The 14,339-nt window shown below is 51.1% G+C and overlaps 1 protein-coding gene across 1 annotated transcript in view; it reads right to left on the minus strand.

Moving 5' to 3' along the window:
* LOC119791975 (IQ motif and SEC7 domain-containing protein 1-like) overlaps nt 1-14,339 on the minus strand; it is a 169,442-nt gene that overhangs the window by 26,646 nt on the left and 128,457 nt on the right. Inside the window, exons 3-9 of the mRNA XM_038298381.1 lie at nt 13,716-13,884; nt 10,296-10,463; nt 10,047-10,220; nt 9,867-9,962; nt 7,439-8,007; nt 5,328-6,203; nt 3,847-4,005 (exon numbers count right to left, since the gene is read on the minus strand). Coding sequence (XP_038154309.1) covers nt 3,847-4,005; nt 5,328-6,203; nt 7,439-8,007; nt 9,867-9,962; nt 10,047-10,220; nt 10,296-10,463; nt 13,716-13,884 — 2,211 coding nt within the window. The remainder of the gene's footprint in view (nt 1-3,846; nt 4,006-5,327; nt 6,204-7,438; nt 8,008-9,866; nt 9,963-10,046; nt 10,221-10,295; nt 10,464-13,715; nt 13,885-14,339) is intronic.

Consider the following 14,339-nt stretch of genomic DNA (forward strand, 5'->3'; position numbering starts at 1 on the left):
TATAACACTATATAACACTAACTAACTTAAAAATTTCCTTTTTATTTCAGCCTTTAGGGTTTGATGATCAGCACTGATGCCTCTATAACCTGTTTCCCTGAATTTACTTCAGGTCCGAAGTTCTTGCTCTGTTTGGTGGATGTGATGCTAACAGCGTCCATGTTGACGCTAAGCTCGTCCATGTTGACGCTAAAAGCGTCCATGTTGATGCTAAAGGCATCCATGTTGACGCTAAAGGCGTCCATGTTGATGCTAAAGGCGTCCATGTTGACGCTAAAGGCGTCTATGTTGACGCTAAGCCCGTCCATGTTGACGCTAAAAGCGTCCATGTTGATGCTAAAGGCGTCCATGTTGACGCTAAAGGCGTCCATGTTGATGCTAAAGGCGTCCATGTTGATGCTAAAGGCGTCCATGTTGACGCTAAGCTCGTCCATGTTGACGCTAAAAGCGTCCATGTTGATGCTAAAGGCGTCCATGTTGATGCTAAAGGCGTCCATGTTGACGCTAAAGGCGTCCATGTTGACGCTAAAGGCGTCTATGTTGACGCTAAGCCCGTCCATGTTGACGCTAAAGGCGTCCATGTTGATGCTAAAGGCGTCCATGTTGACGCTAAAGGCGTCCATGTTGATGCTAAAGGCGTCCATGTTGATGCTAAAGGCGTCCATGTTGACGCTAAGCCCGTCCATGTTGATGCCAAAGGCGTCCATGTTGATGCTAAAGGCGTCCATGTTGATGCTAAAGGCGTCCATGTTGACGCTAAAGGCGTCCATGTTGATGCTAAAGGCGTCCATGTTGACGCTAAAGGCGTCCATGTTGACGCTAAGCCTGTCCATGTTGATGCCAAAGGCGTCCATGTTGATGCTAAAGGCGTCCATGTTGACGCTAAAGGCGTCCATGTTGATGCTAAAGGCGTCCATGTTGATGCTAAAGGCGTCCATGTTGACGCTAAAGGCGTCCATGTTGACGCTAAGCCCGTCCATGTTGACGCTAAAGGCGTCCATGTTGACGCTAAAGGCGTCCATGTTGACGCTAAAGGCGTCCATGTTGACGCTAAGCCCGTCCATGTTGATGCCAAAGGCGTCCATGTTGATGCTAAAAGCGTCCATGTTGACGCTAAAGGCGTCCATGTTGATGCTAAAGGCGTCCATGTTGATGCTAAAGGCGTCCATGTTGACGCTAAAGGCGTCCATGTTGACGCTAAGCCCATCCATGTTGATGCCAAAGGCGTCCATGTTGATGCTAAAGGCGTCCATGTTGACGCTAAAGGCATCCATGTTGATGCTAAAGGCGTCCATGTTGACGCTAAAGGCGTCCATGTTGATGCTAAAGGCGTCCATGTTGACGCTAAAGGCGTCAATGTTGACGCTAAAGGCGTCCATGTTGATGCTAAAGGCGTCCATGTTGACGCTAAAGGCGTCCATGTTGATGCTAAAGGCGTCAATGTTGACGCTAAAGGCGTCCATGTTGATGCTAAAGGCGTCCATGTTGACGCTAAAGGCGTCTATGTTGACGGCAAGCCCGTCCATGTTGACGCTAAGCACGTCCATGTTGACGCTAAGCACGTCCATGTTGACGCTAAAGGAGTCTATGTTGATGGCAAGCCCGTCCATGTTGATGCTAAGCCCGTCCATGTCGACGCTAAAGGCGTCCATGTTGACGCTAAACCCGTCCATGTCGACGCTAAAGGCGTCAATGTTGACGCTAAACCCGTCCATGTTGACGCCAAAGGCATCCATGTTGATGCTAAAGGTGCCTATGTTGACGCTAAGCCCATCCATGTTGACCCTAAAGGCGTCTATGTTGATGCTAAGCCCGTCCATGTTGACGCTAAGCCCGTCCATGTTGACGCTAAAGGCGTCCATGTTGACGCTAAACCCGTCCATGTTGACGCTAAAGGCGTCAATGTTGACGCTAAACCCGTCCATGTTGACGCCAAAGGCATCCATGTTGATGCTAAAGGTGCCTATGTTGACGCTAAGCCCGTCCATGTTGACCCTAAAGGCGTCTATGTTGATGCTAAGCCCGTCCATGTTGACGCTAAGCCCGTCCATGTTGACGCTAAAGGCGTCCATGTTGATGCTAAAGGCGTCCATGTTGATGCTAAAGGCGTCCATGTTGACGCTAAAGGCGTCTATGTTGACGCTAAGCCCGTCCATGTTGACGCTAAGCCCGTCCATGTTGATGCTAAAGGCGTCCATGTTGACGCTAAAGGCGTCCATGTTGACGCTAAGCCCGTCCATGTTGGCGCTAAGCCCGTCCATGTTGACGCTAAAGTCGTCCATGTTGATGCTAAAGGTGTCCATGTTGACGCTAAAGGCGTCCATGTTGATGCTAAAGGCGTCTATGTTGACGCTAAGCCCTTCCATGTTGACGCTAAAGGCGTCCATGTTGATGCTAAAGGCGTCCATGTTGACGCTAAAGGCGTTCATGTTGATGCTAAAGGCGTTCATGTTGACGCTAAAGGCGTCCATGTTGATGCTAAAGGCGTCCATGTTGGCGCTAAGCCCGTCCATGTTGATGCTAAAGGCGTCCATGTTGATGCTAAAGGCGTCCATGTTGGCGCTAAGCCCGTCCATGTTGACGCTAAAGGCGTCCATGTTGATGCTAAAGGCTTCCATGTTGGCGCTAAGCCCGTCCATGTTGATGCTAAAGGCGTCCATGTTGGCGCTAAGCCCGTCCATGTTGATGCTAAAGGCGTCCATGTTGGCGCTAAGCCCGTCCATGTTGACGCTAAAGGCGTCCATGTTGATGCTAAAGGCTTCTATGTTGGCGCTAAGCCCGTCCATGTTGATGCTAAAGGCGTCCATGTTGATGCTAAAGGCGTCCATGTTGACGCTAAAGGCGTTCATGTTGATGCTAAAGGCGTCCATGTTGACGCTAAAGGCGTCCATGTTGATGCTAAAGGCGTCCATGTTGGTGCTAAGCCCGTCCATGTTGATGCTAAAGGCGTCCATGTTGATGCTAAAGGCGTCCATGTTGGCGCTAAGCCCGTCCATGTTGACGCTAAAGGTGTCCATGTTGATGCTAAAGGCTTCCATGTTGGCGCTAAGCCCGTCCATGTTGATGCTAAAGGCGTCCATGTTGGCGCTAAGCCCGTCCATGTTGATGCTAAAGGCGTCCATGTTGGCGCTAAGCCCGTCCATGTTGACGCTAAAGGCGTCCATGTTGATGCTAAAGGCTTCTATGTTGGCGCTAAGCCCGTCCATGTTGATGCTAAAGGCGTCCATGTTGACGCAAAAGGCGTCCATGTTGAATGGGTCTAACATGGACATTATTAATAATCAGATTGAGTGTCATCTCCAATCAGACGTCACTGATACTTTCAGGTAAGGACAAAAAAAAAACTTTGTGAAGTTTGAGGTATGAGAAGTGCTGCAGTTCTGTGTTTTGGCCACAGGTGGCAGCATCCTTAGGAAACTTAATGATGTTTGCAACCAAATGAGATGGAATGTTTGATAATAGATGTATGAAAACAATGGCCGTTTCTCAATTCACGAGAATGCGTGTGCGGACTTGCGTTCTCGCCAAGTCCGGTCTTGGGAAGAACACAGGAAAGTATGGACTTGGCGAGAACGCGAGCACGAGCATAGATATGGGTCAATTAGAACAGAAGCGTACTCGGCTCTTCTAGAGCTGCATTTCCCCTCCTGTTATTAATAGTCTCTAGATAATAATAAAATCTGACTTTTTCATTTAGTGGAGGAATAATGATGGACGCAGTCAGATAAACACAAATCAAATGAAATTTTAGCCTGTTGTCATGGTAACAACCTTTACACCTTCAGATATTCAGACAGAACTTTAGCTCAGACTGAATGAACAGTAGAAATGGGTTTGGACACTCACTCCAGGACGTCCTTGTTGAACTGCTGCCGGCTGCCCAGGAACTCCCCGATCATCTGCCTGCTCAGGCCTTTCCGCTCCAGGATGAACCTGGCGATGCCCACCGGAGTGTCCGACACGAAGCCCTTCTCGATCAGGTACTGGATGCCCTTCTCTGGCTTCCTGTGGACCAGCAGAAACTTTCCTTACTCTGCTCCTTCACTCTATAGAAGGTCTAGACTTTACTGTAAAGGTGGCGCTCCTGCATGGTGGTGTTATTCAGCAGAAACATCTGGTCACCGCGTAGAGAGACGGCTGCAGGTTCCAAACACTCTGATGAGGCCGGTTTACAGCAGTGGCCGGCGGAGCATCCGGTACCTCGGCCTTCAGTGGGAACCCCTCAACTGATTCTACTTCCTGTCTCATGATGTTCATAAATATATATATAAAAAGTAAACTCTCCCTCACCCACTGCAGGCAGTCTCCCTCTTTCCTTCTAAGCTGGGCTCCTCTACCAGAGCCCTGGGAGTTTGAGGGTTCTGCCAGTATCTTAGCTCTTCCTAGAACTACACTCTTCTGGACCCAGATGTCTGATGTAGTCAAAGTTAATCTACTGATGCTCTGAAACAGCCAGTCTGTGTCAAACTGATGAATTTATCTTTATTTTAAAGTCTGAAGTCCCTGAAAATGAGAACATCATCGTAGTTCGATGCTGTAGCGCATGGATGGTTTACATTGATATTGGTCTAACTAGGGAGTACCAATATGGCGGCCGGTGGCTTTACTTCCACCCCGTACTACCAACAGGTAATCAGCAGTGAGGGAATAAACATAGATCAGTGGTCCTGACCTCCCCCCACTGGTTCATAGCAGGTGTAGGTCTGTTTCCTGCAGCAGGGAAGCAGGAAGAAACTAAACTCCTGATTCCGATGAATGTTCAGTTTTCAGATGGGAGCTCATCAAACAAGCTTCACAATCTGGTTCCACATACAGCTACTGCATACATTATAGGACAGGGGTGTCAAACTGGTTCCAGAAAGGGCCGTGTGGCTGCAGGGTTTCTTTCCAACCAAGCAATAGCACACCAGACTCCTGTCATCTCATCAAGTGAGTCCAATCTGAACATGATGACATTATGAAATGACTGGAGTCTGGTGAGCTACTGCTTGGTTGGAAAGACACCCTGCAGCCACACAGCCCTTTCTGGCACCAGTTTGACACCCCTGTTATAGGAGGTTCCCTAAACATGGCAGCTGCCTAACATCTTGGACAGGGGTGGGCAATTCCAGTTGCTGGGGGCCAGTATCCTGCAACTTTTAGATCCATCCTTGGTCCAACACGCCTGAATCAAATGGTGAGGTCACCTCTTCAGGGTGCAGCCAGTTCCTGCAGGCCTCCTGATCATCTACTTACTTGATTCCGGGTGTTAAACCAAAAGCACATCTAAAAGTTGCAGGATAGCGCCCCCCAGGAACTGGAATTGCCCACCCTGATGTTGGACCTACTTGTTGAACAGGTTGAGTCCGATGCGGTACTGCCGCCTCTGCACCACGTCGTTGTTGAAGGCGGGCGAGTCCCAGCTGTGGCGGCTCTCCCTCTGGTAGGTCTGCTTCCCCAGCGTGGCCCCTCCCATGGGCTCCCGCAGGCTGTCCCTGGAGGACGAGCCCGAGCTGCAGTTGTTGACGGTGGTGTCGTCGTTGGAGTTGGTGGTGGTGGAGTTGACGCTCTCATTGTCTCCGTCTGAGCAGAGCAGGTGGTGGTGATGGTGATGGAGGTGGGGGTGGTGGACGAGGTGCTGCTGCCCCTCCAGGTTCTGGAGCGCCGAGGAAGAGGACATGGGGGAGGGCGTGAGTGGCGGCGGCAGCGGGGACAGAGGCGTGAGGGGGGGAACCGGGGAGGGCAGGGGAGACGCAGGGGGTTCTGGGTAGGAGTGGGCCAAGTGTTGGTGGTGCAGGGGGTGGTAGTGGTGCTGGGCGAAGTGGTGTGGATGCTGCATGTAGGGGCTGCCGCCGTGGGCGTGGTGCATGTGCATGAGGTGCGGCTGGCTGTACTGGGGGTGGTGGTGGAGGATGGTGGGAAGGTGGGGGACGGCTGAGGGGTGGGGGTGTGAGTGTTGGAGCGGGTGAGACGGCAGCGTCCTGGCCGACGGCATGGGCAGGGGGACGTTAGCGGGGCTGCGGGTCTGTCCCTGCGCCATGGCCACGGAGCGGCCGTTCGGTTTGTGTTTGATGGTTCCTTGTAGAGATTCGGCTTCGCTGCTCCCTCCCGCCAGCTCCTCCTCTCCACTTTCACCCTCCCCTCCTATCCCCCTTTCTCCTCCTTGCTCTGCTCCTGAGGACTCCTGCTCGTACACCAAACGCCCGATAGAGCCCCGCTCCGACCTGAGGAAACACAAACACTCATTCATGTTGGTGTTGCAGCGTCATGCTTCAGGCAGCGGGTCGGAGCTGCGAGTTTTAGTTGTTTCCAAACACCTGAAATATGCGACTGACTGATTAACAGCAGAGCTGGTGAATGTAAGTCTGTATATTTCCACACGCAACATGTTGTCCCGTCACGATAAAGTGATCCGTAGGCAGTGGTGCCTCCAGAAATGTGTCATAGGGGGGCCAGGGTATGGCACAGTGTGGCCCCCTGGTGGCGCCACTGTCCATTGGAAATTTCTGCTGGGAAAGAAGGTTTCTATATTTAACTGACTGATATTTGACACTAAGAATCTGTGAAGAAGTCGATGTGGTGAGAAGACGCACATCTTATCTGTTTCTTTCCAAATGTTTAGTAAAACAAGCTGCTTCTGGGAAATGATGGCTATTTTAACATGACATCACTCAGGGTTCCTGTAGCCTAACGCAAGCTTTATTCAAGACATTTTAATGCAACTTGAAATTTTTATTGTAACGTAACCATTACTTTCTGGCCCAGTAAAAACTTTACAGATTTTTAAAAACTTTCCATTTAGGACAAAAGTAAAAACACAAATAAAATAGATTTTTATCAACAACTGAACTGAAACCACCAACTTTGGTTTGTTTTCGAGTCTGAGTTCACAATAGCTCTGCTTTCATTGTACGTAGTGGCGCCACCAGGGGGCGGCCAGGAGTGGCCACGGCCATCCTACGCAATGCCCTGGCTAGCCCACCAGCCACCACACTGGCCAGTGGCGCGTTGGCAGTGATTTAAATAACTTAACCAGCCAGAAATGCCGGTGGCTGGAACCAAGGGTGTAACTTAGTGATAAAAGTTGGTGGAGACGCTCTAAGGGTGGAGGCACTCTAAGGGTGGGGGGGCTGTAAGGGTGGAGACGCTCTAAGGGTGGGGGCGCTATAAGGGTGGGGGCGCTCTAAGGGTGGGGGGGCTGTAAGGGTGGAGACGCTCTAAGGGTGGTCTTCGCGGGTTTGCGACCATCCAACGTGTAGTCAGGATGTTTTTGAGGTGCGTGATGGTTGCAGAGCCTCTGGGAGGGGGGGGTGGTCACACACACAGATTTGACGGTTGCAGAGGCTATGCATCAGAAGCATAAACTGGCCTTAAGGTTCTGCAGCAGCGCCGCCTCAGTAAAGGTCAGAGGTCAGAATTCAGCAATAACAGAAAACCTTAGAGTGTCCAGAGTCCTCACCTGTCACTCATGTCCACTGAACTGTCACTGGGCGGTTCAATAGTGAGGACAGGCAGGTGTCCCCCTCCCCCCGCGCCTCCTCCTCCTCTCCCTCTGTACTCCCCTCTGCACTCAGTGCAGGGGGTGCTGCTCCTCCGGCTGGCGTTGCTGCCTGCCTCCGTCTCTCTGCTGTCCTCCCTCCCCCCTGCGCCTCTCCCTCCCCCCCAGTAGTCCGTGTCGGAGCTGGAGGCGGGACGGGACAGTGGCGAGGACGGGAGGCAGCCTTCGTCCATGTAAAGGGTGACGTCACTGAAGGAGGTGGCGGTGCTGTCCTCGTGCATGGCGACGCCTCCTCTGCCTCCCTCCACCCGGCCAGGCACACGTCGGGATGCTGTATTGGTGCTGTGCCACCCACACTGCCTGTAATCCACGTCTTCATCTTCCTCCTCCTCTTCTTCTTCCTCATCTTCCTCATCCTCATCTCCCTCCTCATCCTCGTCCTCCTCTCCTTCTCCTCCGACGTCCTGTGAGTCTTCCCGGCCAGACTGGCAGGTGAGAGAGTCGTCCATGGAGTCAGCGAGAGATTTTACCTGCAGAGGACGAAGGAAAGAATTAAAACTGGATGGATGGATGGATGGATGGATGGATGGATGGATGGATGAGAGAAGGACTGAGGACAGAAGGACAATCAGATGTTTGGAGACGGTGTTGCTAAAGAGACCTGAGGAATAGTTGAAGCTGAAAATGACTCCTATGTTTTTCTGTCAGGTTTTTTTCACACCCATAAAGACAGATTTATTGACCAAAGCATTTCTACCAGAGAGTTTAAAGTTTTGCCGCCACAGTTGATCTAAAAATAACCATTTAGCTAAATCTTAAAGTCCCTCTCTGTGTTTATAGGTTCCCATAGAGCAGTGTTTTTCATTCCTGGTCCTGAAGGCGTCCTGCTCTGCATGTTTTGGATGTTTCTGAGGTTCAGCGAAGCCTGATAATCTGCTATCAATTGATAACACAGGGTTCGTACGGGTGCTGGAAATCCTTGAAAATGCTTGCATTTTGACGTTGTGTTTTCAAGGTTTGAAAAGTGCTTATATTTTAGATGAAATGCTTGAAATTGTAACTATTTCTATCCCTATCTAACTGAATCGTGTGTTTATTAAATGGAGAGATAAAATGTTGGAGAGCCCGAAAATGAAACCTGCTCGCTTATGTGTGACTGCGATCTGCCAGTCTATTTCCATGTGTGACTCCGCCCCCATGAAACCACTACTGCACTATGCCGGGAGGTTGTCGTTTCAATGAACGTTGGCTGGAAGATAAAAAATACAAATGATGGATTAAACGGGGACAAACCCCACGAGTTGCCTCTTGTAAGGTCTGCAGAAAAGATGTGCAGCTTTTCACAATGGGCGAGTCTGCGCTGTCGAGTCACATGAAGGGTGAGTCATAGACTTTTAAGTAAGCCAACTGAAGTAGCCTGATACACGTTAACGTTAGCGCCTATATGTTTACGCTAGTAACTGCTAGCTAGGAATTCACAGGCTATTAAAAAAGCGAAGTTTTATTTCATTGCCAGGCCCAGACCTTAAAGCAGCATTGATAACTCTACGGCTGATAATACTGAATTGCGACACCCTCTGGTTGGTTATATTACTACGCCATGGCAGAGGAGTCATTTTCAGAGGAGGAGTCATCGGTGAACTATATGTGGAAAGGTAAGGTTAATTAAAACTGATAATAGAAAATAAATATCTGCCTCGTGTGCTCTGAAAAATTAAGATGGAACTTAGTTTTATGTATTCATTTCAAACCCCCCCCACCCCCCGGCAGTCATCCGCGCAAAACTGGCTCTGGCCGACATCACTAAATACTAATTTTGACTGTGTATTGGTATGTAATTTACAGTGGTGTAAGGTGCTGGAAAATGTTTTAAAATGGATCTTGAAAGTGCTTGATTTTGACTTTGGAAAAGGTGTACGAACCCTGTAACAGGTGAGACATCTAAAACATGCAGGGCAGGGTGCTCCACTGCCAAAACACTGCCATAGAGTCTGACATTAAGATTCTTCCATCGTCAGACGTCTGGCATAGATGACTAACCGCTGACGGTTCTGCTATTTACAGCTTAATGCTGTAGCAGGGACTGTTTTCAGAATGATGTTTTTGGCAAAGTTTCATTCCTAATCAAACTTGCTACACAGGAAATGGTTCCAGTAAGAGCTGCTGGTCCAAACCTGCATGAGGAAACAAGGATAACCAAGGAGGTAAGTTTATTGTACCGCCACATGCAGCCCAATGCTTTGGAAGGAGAAAAATCTCTGGCATCTTGTGCTCAAAGTCTCATTGGTTTGAAAGCTTTTTTATTGGAAACTTTCTCTATGCAGACGACACCTTGTTTCATTTATAAAACTGACTCCGGCTGCTTATCAAAAAAACAAAAAGTGGTTGCCTGTTTGGAAAAAGAGTCGTCCATGTCTCCAGCGTCCTCTGAGCCCTGCTGACCGGGTGAGCCCTGACCCTGCGGCTGCCGCTCATCAAACGAATACTGCGCTCAGAGGAAACAGCAGATCAGAACGCTGGTACTCTGGACTGACCGCGGTAGACCTGCCGCCGCGCAGAAACTTCCTACCTGCAGTCTCATGTTGGACAGGATGATGCGGCGGGTCATCCTGCTCTCTGAGGCCGAGCTGCGGAGCCTCTCAAACTTCTTGTTCATGCGGTATCGTCTGAACGCCGTCTGGATCGTCCTCGCTGCCCGCCGGGACACAAACTGGCCGCCATACTTCCTTTCCAACATCTCCACCTATCAGGGGACACAGTCAGGAGTCCTGGACCAGAAAGTTTTTGTATTTTTTCTGCTGATCCTGCTGGGCTGTACCTTCTTGTCCTGGAGGTCTGTAGAGAGCTCATAGCTGTCAGATAGCGCCTTGCAGCGTTTGCTCTCCTCCTCCTCTTGCTTGCGGAGCGCCAGGCTGGCCGGCTGATGTCTGCTGCGCTGAGCCCAGGCAAGGCTAGCTGGGCTGGGGGGGGGTATCGGCGAGCTGCCCTGAAGGGGAAGAGAGAGGAGGAAGTATAGACACACTGTAGGTACCAGATCAGCTCGTGGCCCCGCCCCTTCCTGTGATGACAACATGTGGCAACGCCACTCGGACAAACTGTATTGCACCCGTTCCTTAAGGATCAAATCTCTTTTGGAGTCTCAACATATTATTGCCTATATTTGCTATTATTTTAAATTTCATTGACGATCTAAAGGAGCCGAAAGTAGAAAACAATCTTCCTCCCGCCTCAGTGTGTCACAGTGAGATTGTCTGCAGATATTTTTGATTTCTGCCCAATATTGAAGCGTGGTCTGCGCTATGTTATTCCACGCCACAACGCCAGAGGGCCAATCAGGAACCAGCTGTGGGTCTAGATACGGCCGAGGCGGTGAGGAAGTGGGGGCAACTTTGTGCGACAACGGAGGGACATGAGGGCCAAAAAGAGCGGGGATCCAGGTGGGAAAAGGGTCCCAGCGTTCTCGCGCACCTCGCTCTGCTAGATGCTCCATCTTCACCAGTCGTTTTCCACCATGGCGGCCAGACAAACAAAAGAAGCCGGTAAGGAACCAGACAGGAAATACGCATAGAGTAGAGCGGATGTAGATCTGACCAATCAGAGGCCTCCTGTCTACGTTCACCTACAGTTTCAGAGAGGTGCAGCAGAGTGTCTGGGGAAGGGGCGGGGCATATCTGAAACCTAATCTTAACCAGCATGGCTGAATCTGTAAACACCCTGCGGGAGCTTAGATTTCAGTTTGCAGGAGGCCAGCAGACTCCTGAAGAACTCAGCTGTGATATTTTCTAGCTGATCTTCTAACGGAGCTCTGATACCAGCAGGGCTCCTGGTTGTGTGGATTTAATCTTTTTAAAGCACAAATTAAACCTCATAGAGGGTTAGCCTCCTTCCACGGGATACGGTTCCGAAAAGGATTCAGGAGATGAGGGAAACCTGCCACCTACTGGTGGCGCTGTGGCACACAAACAATCTAAAACAAGAGCTGGCAGGAGAATCGCATGCAGGTTACAGAGACATGGAGACGGAAACATGGAAGGTAGAGACGGTCTGAGCTGACCCTTTAAGCTGGCCTCTGTGGACCGGGTCTCTGTCCTCTGTGGACCGGGTCTCTGTGGACCAGTCCTGTGTGGACCGGGTCTCTGTGGACCTGGCCTGTGTGGACCAGTCCTCTGTGGACCGGGCCTCTGTGGACCGGGTCTCTGTGGACCAGTCCTCTGTGGACCGGGCCTCTGTGGACCGGGCCTCTGTGGACCGGGTCTCTGTGGACCGGGCCTCTGTGGACCGGGTCTCTGTGGACCGGGCCTCTGTGGACCGGGCCTCTGTGGACCGGGCCTCTGTGGACCGGGTCTCTGTGGACCGGGTCTCTGTGGACCGGGCCTCTGTGGACCGGGCCTCTGTGGACCGGGTCTCTGCGGTGGACCGGGTCTCTGTGGACCAGTCCTCTGTGGACCGGGTCTCTGTGGACCGGGCCTCTGTGGACCGGGTCTCTGTGGACCGGGTCTCTGTGGACCAGTCCTCTGTGGACCGGGTCTCTGTGGACCGGGTCTCTGTGGACCAGGCCTTTGTGGACTGGGCCTCTGTGGACCGAGTCTCTGTGGACCGGGTCTCTGTGGACCGGGTCTCTGTGGACCAGTCCTCTGTGGACCGGGTCTCTGTGGACCGGGTCTCTGTGGACCGGGTCTCTGTGGACCAGTCCTCTGTGGACCGGGTCTCTGTGGACCGGGTCTCTGTGGACCAGGCCTTTGTGGACTGGGCCTCTGTGGACCGAGTCTCTGTGGACCGGGTCTCTGTGGACCGGGTCTCTGTGGACCAGTCCTCTGTGGACCGGGTCTCTGTGGACCGGGTCTCTGTGGACCAGGCCTTTGTGGACTGGGCCTCTGTGGACCGGGTCTCTGTGGACCGGGCCTCTGTGGACCGGGTCTCTGTGGACCGGGCCTCTGTGGACCGGGTCTCTGTGGACCAGTCCTCTGTGGACCGGGTCTCTGTGGACCGGGTCTCTGTGGACCAGGCCTTTGTGGACTGGGCCTCTGTGGACCGAGTCTCTGTGGACCGGGTCTCTGTGGACCAGTCCTCTGTGGACCGGGCCTTTGTGCACCGGGTCTCTGTGGACCGGGTCTCTGCGGTGGACCGTGTCTCTGTGGACCGGGTCTCTGTGGACCGGGTCTCTCTGGACCGGGCCTTTGTGCACCGGGTCTCTGTGGACCGGGCCTCTGTGGACCGGGCCTTTGTGCACCGGGCCTCTGTGGACCGGGCCTCTCTGGACCGGGCCTCTCTGGACCGGGCCTTTGTGCACCGGGTCTCTGTGGACCAGTGACGTGCGGTCAGGGGAGGCAGGTGAGGCAGTGCCTCACCAGCCATCATGGAAAGAAAGAAAATATATAATCATAAAGTAATTTAAATTGTTATATTCATCCGGTGGTTTGTACTAAAAAATATTCATTTTTCATGTAGCTTCACCAATTTCGATTTTTATTTGTTCAAAATCGCTGAATTTTCTTATTTTCCCATTCAAATGCTTGGAAGCGATGCCGGTGAGGCAGCAGCGAGCTCTGCCTCACCTTGGATTGCGCAACCCCTGGCTCTGCGCTGGCTGCAAAGCGGAGAGAGCATGTTGCTGTACGGCGTCAATAAAATGGTTTAAACAAATGTAATATGTGAACTTATTTCTAATAATTTGGCTTATGTATATAATGTACAGAGCTTTTTGTCACCAACTGTGTTTGTGTAACGTGTTTCGTGTAATGAGCGATTATAAACGGCAGAGAACAAGTTCGAGGTGAGGCAGGCAGTTCTCTTGCCTCATGGCAGGGGGTGCTCAAGAGACTGAAAACATAAGGCAGGAACAGGACGGATCAAGGAAGGCTTTCTTCCCTGGCAGTGATCTCCATTGAGACAGAGAGACTTTTAAAACTGAAGGAAGATAAGGAGGACTTCTATTCATTTATAAGTAAAGGTAAGACAGTAATAACATTTATTTTGTTTTGTTTTTTAAGGAAATGTGTGTTTTGTGAGCTACAGTTTGTATGTGTAAGGATGCAGAAGTGAAACATAACCTGTAAACTGCTGTCAATCTATGCATCTATTTGCAAATCTGATTCTGATGACGTCAGTGCCTCACCAGCTATGAACCTCACCGCACGTCACTGCTGTGGACTGGGTCTCTGTGGACCGGCCTGACGCTTTCAGACGGGGTTTATTTGTTTAGATCCAGGTTCTGTCCTGGTTCTGTGTGACTGAGTACCTGTGTCTGCGGGTAAGAGGCTCCCAGGGGCCCGCTGCTGGAAGTGGGACCGTAGGGGTCACAGGGGCTGCAGAGCGGGCTGTTGCTATAGCGATGGAAGGGAGCAGGATGTCCAAAGGACGAGTCTGAGAAGTTGAGGACCTCTGGACACTGAGGGTCTCCCTCCACGCTGTGAGAGAGAAAGACAGAGAGACAGAGAGGACATTAGTTCTTCCTGTTTAGACCAAAGAACGGGTCACTAGAACCAGTCTGGACCGGATCAGAACCGATCCACACCAGAGAAACTGACCAATCAGATCACACCTACCAGAACAAGAAGGAGCAACCTAACAGAATCCATCCATCCATCCATCATTCATCCATCCATCATCCATCCATCCATCATTCATCCATCCATCCATCATCCATCCATCCATACATCCATCCATCCATCATCCATCCATCCATCATCCATCATTCATCCATCCATCATCCATCCTTCCATCCATCATCCATCCATCATTCATCCATCCATCCATCCTCCATCCATCCATCATCCATCCATCCATCATCCATCCATCATCCATCATCCATCCATACATCCATCCATCCATCATCCATCATTCATCCATCCATCCATCATTC

Source organism: Cyprinodon tularosa, unplaced genomic scaffold, assembly GCF_016077235.1.
Source record: "Cyprinodon tularosa strain WSP-4 unplaced genomic scaffold, ASM1607723v1 ctg407, whole genome shotgun sequence".
Lineage (NCBI taxonomy): Eukaryota > Metazoa > Chordata > Actinopteri > Cyprinodontiformes > Cyprinodontidae > Cyprinodon > Cyprinodon tularosa.